The sequence below is a fragment of the Dermacentor albipictus genome, chromosome 1 (assembly GCF_038994185.2).
Source record: "Dermacentor albipictus isolate Rhodes 1998 colony chromosome 1, USDA_Dalb.pri_finalv2, whole genome shotgun sequence".
Lineage (NCBI taxonomy): Eukaryota > Metazoa > Arthropoda > Arachnida > Ixodida > Ixodidae > Dermacentor > Dermacentor albipictus.
Window position 1 is genome coordinate 28,639,830 of NC_091821.1, and position 18,946 is coordinate 28,658,775.

An 18,946-nucleotide genomic window follows, 5' to 3' on the forward strand; every position below is an offset into this window, starting at 1 on the left:
GGAAGAAAGGAAAAAGAAAAACAAAGATCAGCTGCGACAAAAGGTACAGAACCGCCACACATACCATGTCACTACTGCATATAAGTGAAAACATTTAGAAAAGCTGCCTGATAAACAAGTGTCAATCACTCACATTTGCTGGCACTTCTGGATGAGTGGTGTGAGAACATGAGATCGGATTGGCATAGACAGTGATGCCGAGCCAGAGCGCGATAAGTGATGGGCCGTGTCCGTGACAATATCATACAAGATGAAGGGGCTGGCTACGCTGTTTACTGTACAGATGCAAAACTCTTGCAAATAGGAGGTACCTGCACAGAAAAACCGCCAAGCACACATACAGCAAAGTTAACAGGCTGGAGTTGACAAGGGCTGAGCACAATCAAATAAAAGCCATAAAACAGTGACCTGTGTCTATCTGACCATAGATCCACATGCACATGATATGAAATTAACTTCATATGGCTTAAAAGACTTTTACTTGGTCACAGCAGTGCAGCACAAAAGTAAGGATCAGAAAGCAACACAAATGGTAATTATTTACCTCAACTTTAAACATAGATTACTTTTTTAACACTTCTAACCACTGTTAATACGCAACCCCGATAACCATCAATCAAGTTGCTCATCAATCAAGAACATGATGGAAAAAACCTCAGTGAACAAGCTGATGATAAAAATCTCAGTAACCTTAACAAATACGCGAAATTTTATTTACAGGAAATGTGCCCATATTAACTTTCAGGTAAAAGTTGCAGGCGGTACCAGCTTATAGGTTTACAGTAGCCTTTAGTTAATTTCCCCATTCCCCAGAATGGGGTAGCCAACCAGAGATACCCTCTGGTTAACCTTCCAGGCTTTCCTTCGCTTTTCTCTCTTCTTAATTTGACTCTAGCTAATATGATTTTTCAGTGAATATGATGCCAACAGAGGATCTCGGCTTGTGCCCATACATTTCTATTGGACAAAACTTTTCGTGTTTGATCCTGAAATTAGTCCTCACCGGATAATAACAAATTGCGACCTCAATGGCTGCAGCAACTATCTCAGTGGCACTAGGCAACAGTGAATGCATTGAAGACACATGTGGGGACGCTCGACTTCCATGCATCCCCCAATGTTTTCTCCGCATGGCTCTTGTGTCTCCTGTAATCTGCCTTCTCTGCATAGCTAAGCGCCGGCAGCAGGTGGTGTGGTTGCAGATCCATCAGTATGAGAGATGGCGTGAGTGTTGCACTATTAACCCTGCCTCATGGCCAGGTTATTGAGGTGCAAAAGGGAATAGCCTGTTCCACTTTGGCTTAGGGTAGGTCAGCTGCGTGGACGTTTCGCGTGCTCGTCAGCCCTTCGTGGGACTGTCTAGCAAAAGGCTTAGGAGCAGGACACTGGAATGGACGAACATGATCATTCAAACCTACTCTTCAGGTGATTGTCCACGCGAAGGATTAGGCGCTGGTGTCCAGCATGAGGGCTCGCTATGCAGTTGCGGTGAGGTGGACTTCTTCGATTTGTCGCGTGCCCATTGGCATGTTCTATTAGTAATAATTCAGCTGGCTAGATTGGTGTATAAAAGGTGCAATAAATGCCCTTGTGATTGTCTGCACTACTGTGTTGTCGTTCCTTTGTCCTGAGAGCACATTGGAGACCCCACACACATTATCTCCCACTAAAACTTAGATGGTTTCATATTTTTTTCCGACTGCCAGAATCGTAGGTCGCGCTATATTTCGATTGTTAAAGAATGGGAGGCACGTTAGATTTCTTCATTTAGGAGTTCTAATGTCATTTCTACATAAGCTTTCTACTGTGAACCCACAAAAACTATGTGCGCATTAAATTCAGGGGCGTGTTATACAGTATCAATCAATCAATCAACCAATCATTTATTATTAGGCATTAATACAATTACAAAGTAAATGTAATACAGAAGGAGTTCCCAAAGTAAAAACTGTCAGGGGGACCTCCGTTAGTACATGCATAAAAAGTTAGAACATATGATTAGCAACTAACGTAAGAACAGCTGGAAAATACAAATCAACATAACAGAAGTACACAAACAAGAAATCACTTCACCTAAGGCTTATGATTAAGGAAAAACACAAATCAACATATTAGAAGTAATTAAGAAAACCTATGGTAGTTGAAGATTACACAGAAATGAGCAAGAATAATTCTATTTTGAAGCACACATGTATGTACAAGAATAAAGTAAATGAATAGGAATATGATGCTTATATAACATTAATAGTATGTAATCCAACACAGCAACAAAAAATTTATAAACAAGTAATAATCTAGAAACATAAACTGAGAAGAACAATGAGATAACTACACAGTAATGTGTATGTATGTATATGTATGTATGCGTGTATTTATGTATGTGTGTATGTATGTGTATATGTGTGTGTGTACGTATGTATCAGGGGCGTAGCCGGGAGGAGGGGCTTATAGGGCTTCAGTCCCGCTCGAAATTTTTTTGTGCTGTCATGCACCGCCAAACAAAACGACCCCCGGCGCCGGAGATCGTTCTGGATTTTGCCTAGAATGTATTTTTCACGCTTGAAAAGACATTTCGGTGCGAAGATTGTGAACTCGGGCTGGATTTCATGGCAACATGCATGCACCTGGAGTCACATTAGCCCCATCCGAGCACAAAGTTTCAAGGGGGGTTTTTATGGTGAGCAGGCTCGTCGCGGCATCTCGCGGAATCTACGGAGCACATGGATTTCAATTCCGAAACTTTGTGGGTATAAAGATCGCATAAACTTTCGATGCGAAAGGTGCATTAACATTTCTAAAGTCGTACATCGGACCATACAACGAGACAATCCAAATCAACACTTTATCAGACAAGTTGAGAAAGCACACAACGAGGTCCGATGAGACGAAGCGTTGTGATGGCTCATTTGTGCCGTCATGTCACAGAAAATAATAACATGTTTTTCACCTGCGCCAAAGCATCGATGTCAAGACACTAAAGCCAGCAAAGGTAACTATGTTCTTATTTATTTTTTTCTACTTTCAGTTTTATTCGCTAGGACACACTGAGCCTCTTCAATTTTCTTGTTCTCACTAACCTCGTGCTGCAAGAGCCAACCAGAGGTCGTGCGTTTTTCACGTGTTGTCCTGACAACAGCGCAGCACACTTCGGTGCGCGTTCATTTTTCTCTGGCTGGGTGGATTTTGGCCTCCCAAAGTTTTGGACGCTTTCTGGCTAGCCGACGAGAAAAAGAAACAATGGTCGCTCGCCACCACCAATGCGGGGACTCGACAGATTGTAACGCGTTCGCTTGAAGGCATCACCTTCATTTGTATGTTATCGCAACCTCTCCGGAAAGTCTTTTTTCTCCCCAGTGTAGGATAACGAGCACATGCATATGGTTCTCCGTGGACCAAGCGTCTCACGTTTACTTCGAGAAAGCAATGGGCCGCAAACTCTTCAGTGCGGGATACTTTTACTATTATTGTGGTAGTAATTATATGGATGCTCAAGGTGCATTCCTGTTATCGCCATCATGTTCCGTATAAAGTCCAAGGGCGATAACATCGTCACTGCGCGCCGCATGCCTTATGTGCAAGTGAAAGTGGGGTGGGGGGTGGGGTGATGGGGTGAGCCGACGATGGTGGGTCAGTCTTGTGTGCTCAACGGAGAAAAGCGGGGAGGAAACGCGTCGCCTTCCGTCGCGCGCTATGCATCGAAATGAGTGGAGCGAGGAGGCGGGCGGGCCTTAGGATCCCGTGATCTGTGATTGCGCAAATGTTTATTTGCCTTGTTTGGCGCACTGTATACAGGGTGTTTCAGCGAAATTTAGCCAGAGTTTAAACATATGCTAATGCACTCTAAGACAACATGACCAAATGCATGTTGCTCACTTTTGTATGCAGTGTCACACAATTTGTTTATTTTGTTTAATTAGATAATTAGTCAAGCTTAATTAACCAACTTCTGAAGCAACGAAGCTAGGGAAAAAAATTCCAATTAGAAAGTTGCAGAGCGATTTGCAAGACGTCCGAATAAGTAGTTTCTGTCTTTTTATCAATTAGGTATCAGTGTTTTTCAGCTTACTGCGGATGCCTGCGAAATACAAAAAACACAATTTGACTTGCCCGCTTGTGCGTCGTGATTGCACTGCTCCCAAGCATTCTGCGCACAGCCATAGGTGCGCAGCCGCTTAAAAAGCAACAAGGCAGCGACGCAAGCGTTGTCTGTTCGATTTAAGCTAGCAACCATTATCGCTTGCACTGCTTAAAGCGACTGACAGATGTGGTCGTGGTGGTAGTTCCAGACGGTGGTAAACAGACAATCATGCATTGGCTGTTAAAGCGAGAGCAATTTCGTGATCACTTTTTTCCAACGAGTAAAAAGCAGACATGATCTTTGTCCTAGGAGCTGCAAGCGGACAGAGAAGGCAGGCTGCAAGAATATTTCGAAGCTGGCACTCGGGTACGCGACCGAGCCTGATGACAATATTCAATACCTACGAGTCGCTGAAGCAAACCAGAAGCTTCAAAAGAAAGAAGCAGAGCTTCAGCCATAAATAATGAGGTTTGCTTCAATGTTTTGTCTTTCATGGTGGCTAATTGACACACTAGCACGCGCAGCGTGGTGCAAAGCTCGGTGTGTCCAACTCAACTACCTGGAGGATTTTGAAAACAACTGGACTGCCCCCCTATCATCTGCAGTTGCATCAATGCCTGGAGTTAAGGGACCTCCAAAAAAGACTCAACTTCGCAAATTGGATTTTGATTCACGAGGAGCAGGATTCTGACTTCCTCACCAAGGTACTCTGGACTGACGTGGCGAACTTTTCCAGAAATTGCGAAGTAAATATCCACAACGCACACTATTGGAGTGAGCAAAATCCCCACTAGCTAGGAAGATCCCGCCACCAATATCAGTGGTATTTTATGTTTGGTGCGGAATACATGACAGCACAGTCATTGGCCCAGTGTTTTTTTAACAACACTCTGACCCGCAAGAGGTATGCGAGTTCCTCAAAGGGCCAGTTAAAGACTTCTGCTGCAAGATGCCACTAGCCAGGCTTGATGCAACGTGGTATCAGCGCGACGGGGCCCCAGCCCACACCTGCAGTCAAGCAGGAACATGGCTTGATGTTACCTTCCCAGGGCAATAGAACGGGCCTGTCCTGTGGCCGGCATGATCCCCCGACCTCAACCTTCTTGACTTATTCTTGTGGGGCTATACTTAACAACACGCATACACCACGGCTCCAGAAGCCTTAAAGGAGAAGATAATTGAAGTCTGCCACAGCGTTTAACCGGCACTACTCAAGGCAGCGACAGCAAGCCTTCTCAGAAGATCCCAGTGTTGTATTGCTGTAGAAGGTGACCTCTTCGAGCACTTGCTGGGAAAGCACATGAAAAATAAACGTAAATTCAGTGAAAGACGGCGGCTGGCCATTTAGGATACTCTTATTCTACCATTTTCAGCCTTCTGAAAACTTAGTTTTTTTTTAAATTTAGGGATGTTCAATTAGCTTACAGCTATCGCGAAATGATGGACCTGTTGCTTCTGGCAGCACAAGCGATAACCGCTGCATCTGCTTATCGCTATAACGAACTGTCGCAAGGGGAGCACATCGCTGGCGCAAATGGCAGTCAGCACCTACGTCGCTGCCCTGTTGCCTTTCAAGCAACAGTGCGCCTATGGCTGTTTGTGTGTGGAACGTTTGGGAGCAATGCAATCACGACGGGCAAACGGGCATGTCACGTGGGGTTTTGTATTTTGCGGGCATCATCAGTAAGCTGAAATACACTAATCCTTAATAGATAGAAAGACAGAAATTGTTTATTCGGACGTATTGCAAACCACTCTGCATCTTTCTAATTGGAAATTTTTTTCGTAGCTTCGTTATTCAGAAGTTGGTCAATTAATCTTGACTAAAAATCTAATTAAGCAAACTACAAATAATAGCATGACGCATTTACATATAAAAGTGAGAAATGTGCATTGTTCGCGTCGTTTTAGAGTGCATTGGCATATTTTTAAACTCTGGCTAAAATTAGCTGAGACAACCTGTATACAGTAACTCTTGCTTAGATACGCAGGTTTGTTGGAGACTTATAGGTATGTTTAAATATCTTGTTACGAGGTTTTGTGGATACAAGCAGTGAACTTTGTTTCCAGTGACATTTCTTTGCCTTTTGTCAAGCTGTATCTTCGCATTTGTGTATTCCATTGTATCTCCGCACTTATGTATATTTTTCAGAACTGCTTTTTATATCTGATGTCTGTTGCGACTATAATTTTGGTGCAATTACAATACACGACTGGTGACAGCTGCTCCTGCGCAATACATTGGAACAAAGGACAGCATGATTGAGATTTTTCCCTGGCCGTTGCATATGTACAAAAATGTAAACAAGTTTCTTGAATGACAATGTTTCACTAAAATATTTGTCCTCAACTCGTTCATTCCACGGCCTTTACATTTATCATATCAGTGGCATGCACTGCTTTGCTGGTTTCGAACTGCTATAGTTCTAAAGTTTGTGCAATATTTTCTTTACTTATTAAATAGATAAAAAACGTGGAGGCATCGATATCAGTTAATGGCACAATTTCTGGGACATACGAACATATTCTTTTATGAAAAAATACATATTTTACTTGTCTTGACAGTGCGTAGCGTCCAAGAATTCGTTTGCAACATCTTTGGCAATGGTAATGCAGTTATTATTCATGTATTTAACCGACAAATTCTGTAAACAGCAGGCCGAGCTCCAACGTGAGCCCCCCCACACACCTGAACGAAATTTCTGGCTACGCCACTGGTATGTATGTATGTGTGTATGTGTGTATGTATGTATGTATGTATGTATGTATGTATGTATGTATGTATGTATGTATGTATGTATGTATGGATGCATGCATGCATAGAGTCGCGTAACATACGTCATTAGTAAAAACTGTTTTAGAAACTGCCGGGCACAATTTAATATTTGATGGCAGAGAATTTCAAAGTAAAATTGCAGAAAAGAATGCTGCCATTTTGCCATAGTTAGTGCTTACTTTTGTAAGCATGAGGCTATTATTAACATATTATATATTTTATGGGGTTTTACGTGCCAAAACCACTTTCTGATTATGAGGCACGCCGTAGTGGAGGACTCCAGAAATTTGGATCACCTGGGGTTCTTTAATGTGCACCTAAATCTAAGTACCATGGGTGTTTTTGCATTTCGCCCCCATCAAAATGCGGCCACCGTGGCTGGGATTTGATCCCGCGACCTCGTGCTCAGCAGCCTAACACCACAGCCACTGAGCAACCACAGCGGCTTATTTACAGAAAACCATGTCTAAAGAATAAATAACCTAATTAAGTTGAAATGTGCAGGTTAATGGTAGAACCTCAAAAGTGCGAGAAATGGTTGCTGCTGATGTGGTGCACGAACTATGGGTAATTATGCGGCCCGGGCGGTCCTGAAAGTGAATGAGGAATGTCAGGTGTATGGGATGCGTGCGCGTTGCCCCACGATGAAACAGTAAGGTGACTGCTAGTGAAAGCATAGTAAAGCGATTTTAGAATATGTTGCTGAAAATAATGCCTTGTTCAAATGAATACACATATGCTAAAAGCAGCCTTCTCAATGACAGAATTTAAGTGAATGTTGTATTTAAGCTGAGGGTTTAATGTAGCACCTTGCAAAGTAATCAAATTAGATGGGGTAATGACGCAGTTATCTATGTATAGTTCAGGGGTTATTGTAGGCATTTTTTGGGACGAGTGAAATAAAAAAGTTTGTTTTAACAGGATTTACTTTTAGCAAGTTATTCTCACAATAAGAAACAACATTCGTGACATAGGCATTTAACCTTGTCAGTAGAATTTTATCACAATTGAATATTATTGTATCATTGGTATAGAGGATGCAGCAAGAATAATTAACCCTTTGAAGGTTTTTGCCGTACATGTACGGCGGCGGTTTTCTGTCCCGCAAGGTCTTTGCCGTACGGGTACGGTTTCGACCCTCCGTTTGAAATTTCGCGCCATAATGACGATGCACGCTTACTGGGAGGTGCTGCCACCTCTTAGGTCTTACCAGAAGCGTTTGAAATTTGTGCTACCTTCTTGGGGAGATAAACAGAACTGACTTCAAGCTTCAGCGCGTCGCGCAGACTGCGGCCACACCCCTTTTGCGGTTTCGGTTTCGCCGCGTGATCGCAACGGAGGCGCGCGAAGCGTCATTTTTCTCTTTGTCGGCACTCTCTTGCAAATGCTGTGGAAGTTGATTTCTATCTTGATTGGCGCTGCTCTTAGCTTGTTTATAACCGCCGCTCGCGAGGTATTCTCGCTCTCAGCGGCAACGAGCTTTCGCGGTTTTGGTTCCGCCGCAACGGAGGCGCGCGAAACGTGATTTTTATCTTTGTCGGCACGCTATCGCAGGGGCGGCGGAAATTGATTTCTATTTTGATTGGCACGGCTCTTAGCTCGTTTATCACCGCCGCTCATGAGGTATTCTCGCTCTCTGCGGCTGCGCGGAGACTCGTGTTTCAAGGAGTACCACACTCTAAAATACTATTGAACATATTGCAGTTCTGAGTGATGCCGACACCAAAATACTGTTCCCTAATATTTTTTACTATTTATTCCCGACTTTATACATCTTGTACATTCAATATCCGCAATAAAATAATTTGACCACCTGGGAAAGTTTTTTTCAAAATAATTCGACCCTCAAAGGGTTAAGTGATGATGGTACGTCATTAATGTAGATAAGGAATAACAAAGGACACAGAATTGATCCTTGTGGGACGCCCTGGTTAGTTGTTATTGGAGAGGGTAAAACACCTCCATACCTAACAACAATGGTTTTGTTAGTAATGTTAGTTTTCCCTTCTATGCTGGATTTATTGGTGAATTATGTGAGAGTAGCCATATTCCTGACATATGTTAAAATTTAAAGCGCGGGAATGAGAGTTGAAAAAATTTCGTAAATTTTACCCCGCGTAATAGGCGCACCCCGAACTTCGAACCGGATTTTCTGAAAAAAAAAAAAGTGCGCCTATTATGCGAGTAAATACGGTATATTTCAAAGGTTCTTGTGCCTCTTAACCCTTCCTTATTTACTCAGGATTTTTGCATGTGATTTGTATGTTCATTCCCTGCATGGGCCTATGAGAGGTCTGCAGTATAAATAAATAAACCAATTAAAATACTTAAATATATGGTGCTGCAAACAAGTCCCAAATGGTCGGTGCCATATATTTACACCATCATTTGTAGGTTAAAAAAAAAGTGCCTATTTTTCAATTGTCTGTAGCCCAGCCATTGCTGCCATCCTGTGTGGATACAATAATTTTTTTCTTTGTACTTGGTTTTAATTGCAGGGCTCCCTTATGCCGCCATGTCGCATATGTCGGTATTGTTTATGGCAGTATTATATGGTGGCATCGTTTTTGTAGACCAGCACCCACCTGTGAACAGATGTAACCACACATCAAATGAATGAGCATCTAGCCACGACCCTTTGAGAGATTAGAAATGAGATAGACATCATTTGTGGGCGCAACAAACGGAAAAGCCCGTGAGATGAAACGTAAACTGCCAAGTAACCGCTGTAGGGGTTGAAGCATGGACTTCGGGATGAAAACCAAACTTGGAAGTATTTATTTTACATTATATACAGAGAGGTGAGCGTCAATTAACAGTCGTACAGTCATTACGGGCCGGCAGCAACTCGGACGCTGCGGCCCGTGGCAAGACGTTCGAGAGAGGTGAATCAGGGAATCAGGGAATGCTCCGGTCTCTCTTGAATGCTTCTTATAAACCCTTCGAGCACTGGAAGTCGCGTCATGTTTGACCAATGGGAGAGTCCGCTCAGATGACGCCACTTTCAGCCAATGGTAGGCGCCCGTGCGATGGTGTCATACCCGGCGAAGAGTCGCCGCTTGGGCCCCCTTGCTTGATCACCTGATCCCCCTGCGCTCTTGCCTCGCAGAATTGCAATCCACTTCTTCTAAGGTGGAGAAAGAGGGGGGGCGCTCATGCTCCATTGTACAAGGGCCCACCTGCTCCCGGTGGCTCGGCTCCGCAGTGGTGGCAAATGCCTTCTTCAAAGGCGAAGGGGGACGATTGGGCTCTATTGTCCGAGGACCCCTTCTAATCCCGGCGGCGTACGACCTTGTTGGCACGTGAACTTGTTGGCTCATGCGCTCCTCTGGAATGTGCTTTCCTGCTTCTGCATTCCTCAATTAGCTGTGCTGCGATTCGATGTGGTCTGGGGAACTCGAAGTAGCCTCAGGAAACGGCGCCATATCTAACACCGCACATTTAATCTTGTTGCATGAATCGTCGCGCTACGAGGCACCAGACGCCGATGCGCAGAATCTTGTACGCTGCAGCAACATCTGGCTTCTCACCGTGTTCGATTTGATTTATGATTTTGAGTTTCCCGGCGAAAGGCAAATTCTGCCGCTCCACACTACCCATCATGGCAACAACGCAGGAGAAGGCCCACAAGGCACAAACACAATGACAAGAAATGCAGCAAGACAACTCGCACTTGCACGACGAGGGCCCAAGAGCCTCTGAATGCTCCGATTAGCTGTCTGAGCAAGTTCTGTAGGCGGAACAGGACTATTTTTTGCAGAGGATTGTCAATAGAGAGTTTTAGTTTAGGGGACGCAAGGTGTTGGGGCCCCTAGCGCTTGGGTGCGTTTGCGTACGCAAGCAGAAACATGTTATAGGTTAGCGGCCCCAAATGCAAGCCGCAGTGAGGTCGCATGCGCTCGCAGCGCCATCAGCGTCTGATCTTTACTGCGTTATCATTTTTAAAACATGAAATCAGGCATATGAAGTAAAGCGCATAAAACTATTCTTATTAAAAGAAGTTAATAGAGAGGTTTAGAGTGTCCGGTATTCGGGTAAACGCAGGCTGGGGCGTTGGGGCAGAGCCATGAACTAGAGCGGCCTGCATGGTGCAGCCACCTGGTGGCGCAAAGCTCAAACAGACAAAAACAGCTAATATTGCAGTAATCAAGTGCATTTTACTTTGCTGCGGGTATAAATTTTTGCCAGCAACACAATTATGCCAGTGCCGAAAATTTACACCAGCAGCGAAGTTGAATAGACTTGGTTACAGCAATATTAGCTGCTTTTGTCAGTACGAGCTTTGCGCCACCAGGTGGATGCACCATGCAGGACGCTCCCGTTTATGGCTCCGCCCCAACGCCCCAACTGCGTTTATCCGAATACCAGACACGCTAAACCATTCTAATATATATAAAAACGACGTCTGTCAACACTTGTCAAAATATTTATTACATTATCTACCCACTAGCTACTTGTAAGTTCTCCTACACCGCGAAAGCCACGTGGCTAACGTGACCACTTAGGGGCAGCGATGTTTTCAGCCGGCCAAACAACCCAAGGACGCAAGCAGACGTAGCGGTCTGCGCATGCGCAGTACCGTCGTCCCTACTTCTTGCGTACGCAAGCCGCTTGCGCCCCTAAACTAAACCTCTCTAATAACTCACACGGCATGGTCACAGTAGGGAGAGCGGGTGTATGGAGCCGTGCCGCCGGGCTAAACCACTTTTGGGACGTGTTGGTGGGTTTTCCTGCCGCTGCAAGGGAAAGCCAACTTCTGTGGGCACTTTCGTGCCGCTTGACATTCGATATATCAGGAGTCGCTGCTATTTTTGTTCGATGTAAGCGTAATTTTTGCTATATATACTCATTGTAACTATACTGTGCTCAGAAATTGTTCGATATACAGGGTAGTTCGATATAGTCGGGTTTGACTGTACCATAAATTGATCATGCCCTTGATTGCCTGTATGGTGCCACTTACTTCTCTATTGACCTTCGATTTAACCATTGGCAGATTGCTGTGGACTCAATAGACTGACAGAAATCCGCTTTTGTAACCCCCAATGGGCTTTACTAGTTCAAGGTCATGCTTTTCGGCATGTGTAATGCCCCAGCCACATTCGAGCGAATGGATTCTCTAGCTTCATGGGTTCAAGTGGTATACATGCTTGTGTTATTTAGACAACGTGATTGTGTTTTTGTTTATGTTTAAAGGACCCCTCACCAGGCCTCATAGCAAATTTTGGCTACAAGCTGGAAGTTGTTACGTGTCCTCTAGGGAGTGAGTGTTCTGCCGCAAAAATTTTTCAAATCGGCTCATTAATAGCCTATATAGAGATATTTCAGCTCCGCAAACCCATGATTTCAGCAGGCGGCCTCCACTGCCAAGCAAGACGCTCTCTCCACTCGCCCCGTCTAGCCTTCACAAGTCAAATTCCTTTCCTGCATTCTCCCATACCGGACCTTGAGGATTGCGTGATGCATACGTCACAGGCCCCGCCTTAATTCTTTTTTCTTGCTTTTTTTTCCCCCGGCACTACGCACTTCTGCTGATGGCGTAGCGCGCGAGCTGTTGTCTCGCTCACACAGCGCACGATTTTGTGCGCTGTGCACAAGGAAACATGACTAGCGGTATAATTCAGTGCTACACGAATACTGAGGCAGAACAAGTGGATCGCAGAGCATGATCATGTGCTGGAACACGGTAGCAAATGGCACATTTCACTACCTGCGCAAGTGACTGCATAACCGTGGGAACAAGCAGATGAAGCAGAAGTACATCTCTCTTGCTTTGGTGAGAAATAGAAAAAAAAAAAAAAAACATGGAGATATTCTGTTTGTTTTATTATTTCTCTAAACTTGAATTACTCAATTCAAGCCACAGATTGCACAGATAACAGATGTTGTCTTGAATAATTTTCGAAGTCGCGTGTCACCACGAGCAATGTCACACTGCAGACACCACTACGTAGGCGCAGGCACATGAGTACGTCATCCTCCGGCTTGGAGCGCGGCGGCCGCGAGGAGAAAGAAAAACGGCGTTCGGTTTGAAATTTCAGATCTTTCCACGGCGTGTAGCGATGTAATACTTTGCAGACACGATCATTATCACGCAAACGTATGCTCTGCGCTTGTCAGCTCAAAATGGCCAGACCTGGTGAAGGGCCCTTTAAGGGAAATAATTGAGCACCTGGAATCCTCTCCCAGCGACTCTGAGCGCATGTTCACTCTGAAGGATGGTACCTTATATGGGTATAATGTGTACCCTGATGGTCTTGATCTTCTCCTAGTTATACCATCACACTTGCGCTCCACAGTTCTCCATGAGCTTCACGATGACCCAACCGCTGACCACCTTGGTATCACTTGCACAGATGACTGTGTGCGCCGTCACTTCTATTTGCCTGCACTAGCCCACTAAGTGTGTCGTTATGTCAACGCCTGCGAGCTCTGTCAACGGCGAAAGAAACTGTCTACACTTCCTGCTGGGCATCTTCAGCCCACTGACGTCCCACCTGACCCCTTCTTCTGTGTCGGTTTGGACCTTCTCGTACCCTTTTCTACGTAATATCGCAATAATATGCTCCAGGAAACAGATCGGTTGCCGTCGCTACTGATTACACGACACGCTATGCAATAATACGAGTGCTGGCGACAAGCTGTGCTACAGACATGGTGGACTTTCCCCTCCGTGACGTAATTTTAGTACCCAGTGCTCTACGTCAACTGCCGACTGACCAAGGCTACACCTTTCTGTCGAAAGTCATTGACGATTTCCGGTACTGCCACTCCAAGAAGCACAAGATCACCACGCCATACCATCCCCAGGCAAACGGGCTCACCGAGCGCTTGAATCGGACCTTAATACCGTATTTACTCGCATAATGATCGCACTCGCGTAATGATCGCACCCCTAAATTTTGTTGTCAAAATTCGATTTTTTTTTATTTCCCGTGTAATGATCGCACCCCGAACTTGCCGCAGCGATATGTGGTGTTCCAAGTCTAGCTAACAATGATCGCGCTTACCATCTGTCGAATGCCACGCAAACGACTCGCCTGCACGCACCGAACATTCTTAAGTGGATGCCTCATTTCATTACTTTCATCACTTTCCGCACTTCCATGACAAAAAGAGGTACAACGAAACTTGCCTTTATTATGGGTAGGCTTTATAATCGTTGTGGTCAACAAAAACAAAAGAGGCGCCTTTCGATTCTTTTCATCTGCACTCGTGAGCCCGCAACAAATCGCGCGCGGCAATGATAGTAGCCACGTTTACACGGATACGTTAAAAGTGTACCCTATTCATACGCCGACGCTTGTAACGCAGCTAAGATATTCGCCCATCCTTAGCGAAAACATGCCGTGTTAGGAGAGTAGTGAAACCGGTGCCGCAGTTTCCGCAGCACACCGGCCATGCGTTTCTGTCACTGGCAGCTAAGTGCGCCCATCGGTTTCCGTCCCCTCAAAGTGGACATGGCTACGTTATTGCCGCAAACTTGCCGATACTAACGATATTATTCATCACTGATACGGAAGAAACTGTTTCAATGCACCTAACGTACTCACGAGAAGATAAAAAAATCGCGTTCGGCGCGTTCGGCTTGCTCCGCCGGCCGCCATTTTTGTTTTGGTGTCCCGCACCCGCATCCCGCAGCAAACGCGGGACGAAAAAAAATTTTTTTTTTTCGTGGGAAATTTAACCCGCGTAATGGCGATATCGCACCCCTGAATTTGCGTCAATTTTTCTGGCGAAAAAAGTGCGATCATTATGCGAGTAAATACGGTATATGCTTTCCAAGTATGTGTTGGCTGAAATCCGTGATTGGGACCTTGCACTGCCATACCTGATGTTCGCATACGATTCCCCCCCGCCACAACACTGCTGGATACTCTTTCTTTTACCTTTCGTTTGGACGTGAACCAACTTTACTGTTGGACACATACCTTCTTTCCCCTGAAACTTCCGACTAGTGAATATGCATGCGATGCCACTGCCCGGGCTTATTACGCGCAGCAGATTGCCTCTAGTAGACTTGCTGCTTCCCAAGACAATCAAAAGCACCTTTGAGACAAGCGATGCTGCTACAAGCATTTTGCTCTAGGTGCCCTTGTGCTACTTCGGACCCCCTCCCGACGTGTGGGCCTTTCTGAAAAGCTTCTTCCTCACTACGCGGGCCCATACCACGCCCTTCGACAAGTGACTGACATCAAGTACGCGATTGAGTCCACCAGTCCACAACATCTTCTGTTCCATTGCCCACCGACGTCTTCCACGTTTCGAGACTCAAGCATTATCACCCTTCCTCTGCTGTGATGCGCCAGGCCGGCGCATCTGCCGCCAGGGGTCATGCTACGTGTTATTCGAAGATGATGATGTGGATATTGGATTTAATGGGACGTACCCATAAGTGGTCGCTGGCTGCTTATAAGGACGACGACGTACCTTGCTTGATGTTGGCTGGTTTCCATGTTGGCCAGTGCTTGCTACCCCATGTAAACACACCCGTGTAAATAGTTATCCTACTGTGCTTCCACGTAACAATATCAACTGAAAGCTACACATGTGTGAATGGTTAAATAGTTCAATCTGCCCATTAAGCTTTGGAAGCTAGTTTAAATTTATTTTTAAGCCCAAATAGCATAGACAGAAGTGCAGGTACTTTAAAAAAAATCTTTGTGTGGAGTTTTTGCTGAGGGATTTCCTAGAGACAGTTATTGCCAACCATCCAGAGACTGACGCAAAAATGATCGATTGAGTAATTTGGTAGGCGTTTGCAAGATTGTAATTAACCTGAGGTTACTTCCACTTGTCAGTCTTGTGAGTGCTGTTGTCAACAGGAGTATATCAAAGGCATATGGCTATGTTGCTGGCCATTGAGTCAGCCAATCAATAGCTTCAGCTTCATGTCAGCATTGGTATCATGGATGCTTTGTGTGTCTGCTCCTTGGACAATCATTGGAACTGCTTCGAAGACTTGGCAACAATTCTCAATTCCAATCATTCTTTATGTATCTTTGACAGCTAACCACAGTCTGGTAACCTACGTATTGCAGATGCACAAGAAGGCCATGGTTTGTAATGCCATAGGCTGCATATCAATATGGTAGTTGCCAAGAAACTTCTAGCTCACCGTCGAAGTCATGAATTTTGGATTCGGAAAATTAGTATCTACATAGGTCGCCCATGTCAAGACCCTCTTGCTTGAGTATGAAATTATAGGAACTAATAGTAATAATGGAACTGCTACTTGCTTATAGTGTTGCTACAAAACTGTTTTATTAGAATTAGTTTCAGCAAAAATTGTTAAATTTGTTCTCCAATTCAATTTTTTTAAATATTTAAAGCATTTAAATGTATTCTGCAGCTGATGACAATATCTGGGCCAGTATAATATAAGGATTCCTTTCACTTGATTCTATTCTTTTATTATCTATCATTCATGGCCAGCTGATCCTGGTGATAACGAGGGTGGAGTGCCGCTCGGACCACAGACGAAACGCATATAGAAAGAGCATTGGAATAGAATCACTACATTGACCTTGCCCTAGTTACAGTGCTGGTGGAGTTGGTGTTGCCAGTTGATATCCAGTCTCGATTATATTCACTTTGTGTTTTGTACCTTCTCTAGAACTGCTAACATGTTTCATGACAATATCTTGCTCTAGGCTGCACAGCTCATATAAAACCAGATTTTTTATAGCCTCATAGTACCAGTGTCAGCTGCGCCCATACTCTCAATAGCAGCTGCTGCCTTCTGGCGAGGACTGTGTGATACAGGAGAAAGTGGCTGCACTTGTGCTGCTTGTTCAGATATTGTGTGTTTAGACGTGCTCTTGCTACACCTCTTGAGGTGTTTGTTTTAGACGTGTTCTTACCACACCTTCTGAGCAGGATGTACAAAGGTTATTGGTCTGAACAACATTGTTTTGTTGTTGCCTGCACCAACAACCAACAAACAAGGAAGCTGGTCTTGCAAAAGCCTTGCAATCAACATTTATGGAGACAAAAATTTGTGTTCATGTGGAGTGCATTCACTGTACCCACAAGGTTCCTGCCATGCCTGAAAAACAACACAACAGGATAGTGATTTTACATAGAAAAGACTTCGTGCCCAGCAAGCTTGCTCTGGTAGGTATTAGTATTTTTGTCACAAACTATGTGATAGTGTGCGTCTTGCCTTCCTGCACTGCGGGCCTGCAATAAAAGCATAATGGTGCCATTTAAGACCTTTTGGCAGTCTTTATTTTGGCCTGGTCACTTCACTTTTCGAACAGAAAGACCCTGGAGGTCAACCCATGCACAAAACTGCATTTTGAATATGAAAGAATGGTAAGAAGAAAGCTTTTGGTTGTGTGTGTACTTCATACCTTGCGCAGCGATTGTTCTGTTATGGGAAATAAACAAGAGTGCATGGAACTTGACAGTTTTTCATGTACAGGCATGAGCCACATTCGAGTACTTGTGACCGCAAGAAGAGAAAGCCGCATGTGACTAGCATGCACAGAAACAGAGCTCCACACGTGTGAATGCCTCACTTCATTTTTTTTTCTTTCATGCAATATGTGGGTGCTTAAACAGCTAGAACTGTACGATGCTAGCACTCAGCTACATAAGAAGCATGTTCAGCTGTTCAACAGAGCTGGCGCCCCTTTCAGTGATGATGTACATAGATATGCAAACTATTGGATGTTCTTTATTCAATGCGAGGGAGAAAATAATAAAGTGTTTGTAACTGGCAGCAAATGTGATATAAAATGTAATGCTTCTATCTCATGCACACTACCCGCCGTGGTTGCTCAGTGGCTATGGTGTTAGGCTGCAGAGCACGAGGTCGCGGGATCGAATCCCAGCCACGGCAGCCGCATTTCGATGGGGGCGAAATGCGAAAACACCCGTGTATTTAGATTTAGGTGCACGTTAAAGAACCCCAGGTGGTCAAAATTTCCGGAGTCCTCCACTACGGCGTGCCTCATAATCAGAAAGTGGTTTTGGCACGTAAAACCCCATAATTTAATCTCATGCACACTGCAATGGCCCACTTGTTCATTATTTTGCTGAGTGCGTCCGTTGTCAGTGTGAAATGCTGCCCATACTTGCTTCACGTTGAAGTCTTACATAAACACGTAGGAGCTAGAGCGTTTCCTGCAACTATGTGCATCTTGCCAATCATAGAAAATAACTATATAGCACTCATATTGATCGTGGTATACTAAAATCACACGACGATCGAGATTACAAAGCAGGGTAAAATGCAGCACAATGTACAGTCGAACCTCGATATATCGAACAGCGCGGTGATCGCAAAATAGTTCGATATAGCCAGAACTCGATATATAAAATCACGTAGAAAACGTGTCAAAAACTAGCACAAATCAATTAATGAACCAATCATGGCGCAATAGATACTCACATGAAGCTTCAAACAAAGTATTTATTTAGTTCGCTGAAAGTACTGAAGCAGCGTAGCCTGCTTCATATTGGCAACCGCGTGTTTGACCACGGCGTCCTCAACATAGTGCAAGCGGTCCACAAGAGACAGTCCAGTCCCTTCTATTGCGCCGCAGTAGCGGCGTACAACGGCCAAAGCAGCTACAGCCTCAGTTGCATTCGGGAGTGGGGCAACATCAGCGCTTGCTGGATCAGCCTCGGCAGTGTCTTTGTTTGGCGGCTCAGCAGTAACTTCTGCAGCGATCTCCACGTCTGTTAACTCCGCCACTGTTCCGGTGCTGTCGTCACCGCCAACGAAGTCCTCAATGCACATGCTGTGTGGCTCAGCACCGACAAAGCGCTCGAACTGGCTCCAGGTTTCTTCAAGCTGGCATTCTTCCTCTGTGCCATCCAACGTCAAATCTTCGGTTGCTTCCTCGGAAGCTTCTTCAATGCGGGTCACGAAACCCGCATGCCGAAAGCATTGAACTTCTCGGCGCCGAGAATGAACGCAAAGTTCTTGGCCTTCTGCTGTAGCATTGGTCCCGATAAAGGAATATTCCGGCCCCTTACGTCGATAAACCATTTGTACAGCGCCTTCTCGACGTCTTCAAAGGCAGCTTTGCGCACCCGCCGCGCGCCTGAGTGCTGGCTCTGTTCCGCCTTGGCCTTTATGT

At 44.9% G+C, this 18,946-nt stretch overlaps 2 protein-coding genes across 3 annotated transcripts in view; both read right to left on the reverse strand.

The window, feature by feature from the left end:
• Positions 1-18,946, reverse strand: part of Dora (zinc finger SWIM domain-containing dorado) — a 217,181-nt gene that overhangs the window by 27,669 nt on the left and 170,566 nt on the right. For both annotated transcript variants that reach the window (XM_065437182.2, XM_065437183.1), the window contains exon 25: positions 134-311. In XM_065437182.2, coding sequence (XP_065293254.1) covers positions 134-311 — 178 coding nt within the window. The remainder of the gene's footprint in view (positions 1-133; positions 312-18,946) is intronic.
• On the reverse strand, positions 18,274-18,903 carry LOC135906056 (uncharacterized). Its single transcript, XM_065437206.1, has one exon. It carries the CDS (start codon positions 18,853-18,855, stop codon positions 18,274-18,276), a length of 582 nt encoding a protein of 193 aa, XP_065293278.1. The 5' UTR covers positions 18,856-18,903.

Excerpts from the sequence above, each read along its gene's own strand:
- LOC135906056 (XM_065437206.1), bottom strand. The coding sequence starts at position 18,855 with ATGGTTTATCGACGTAAGGGGCCGGAATATTCCTTTATCGGGACCAAT.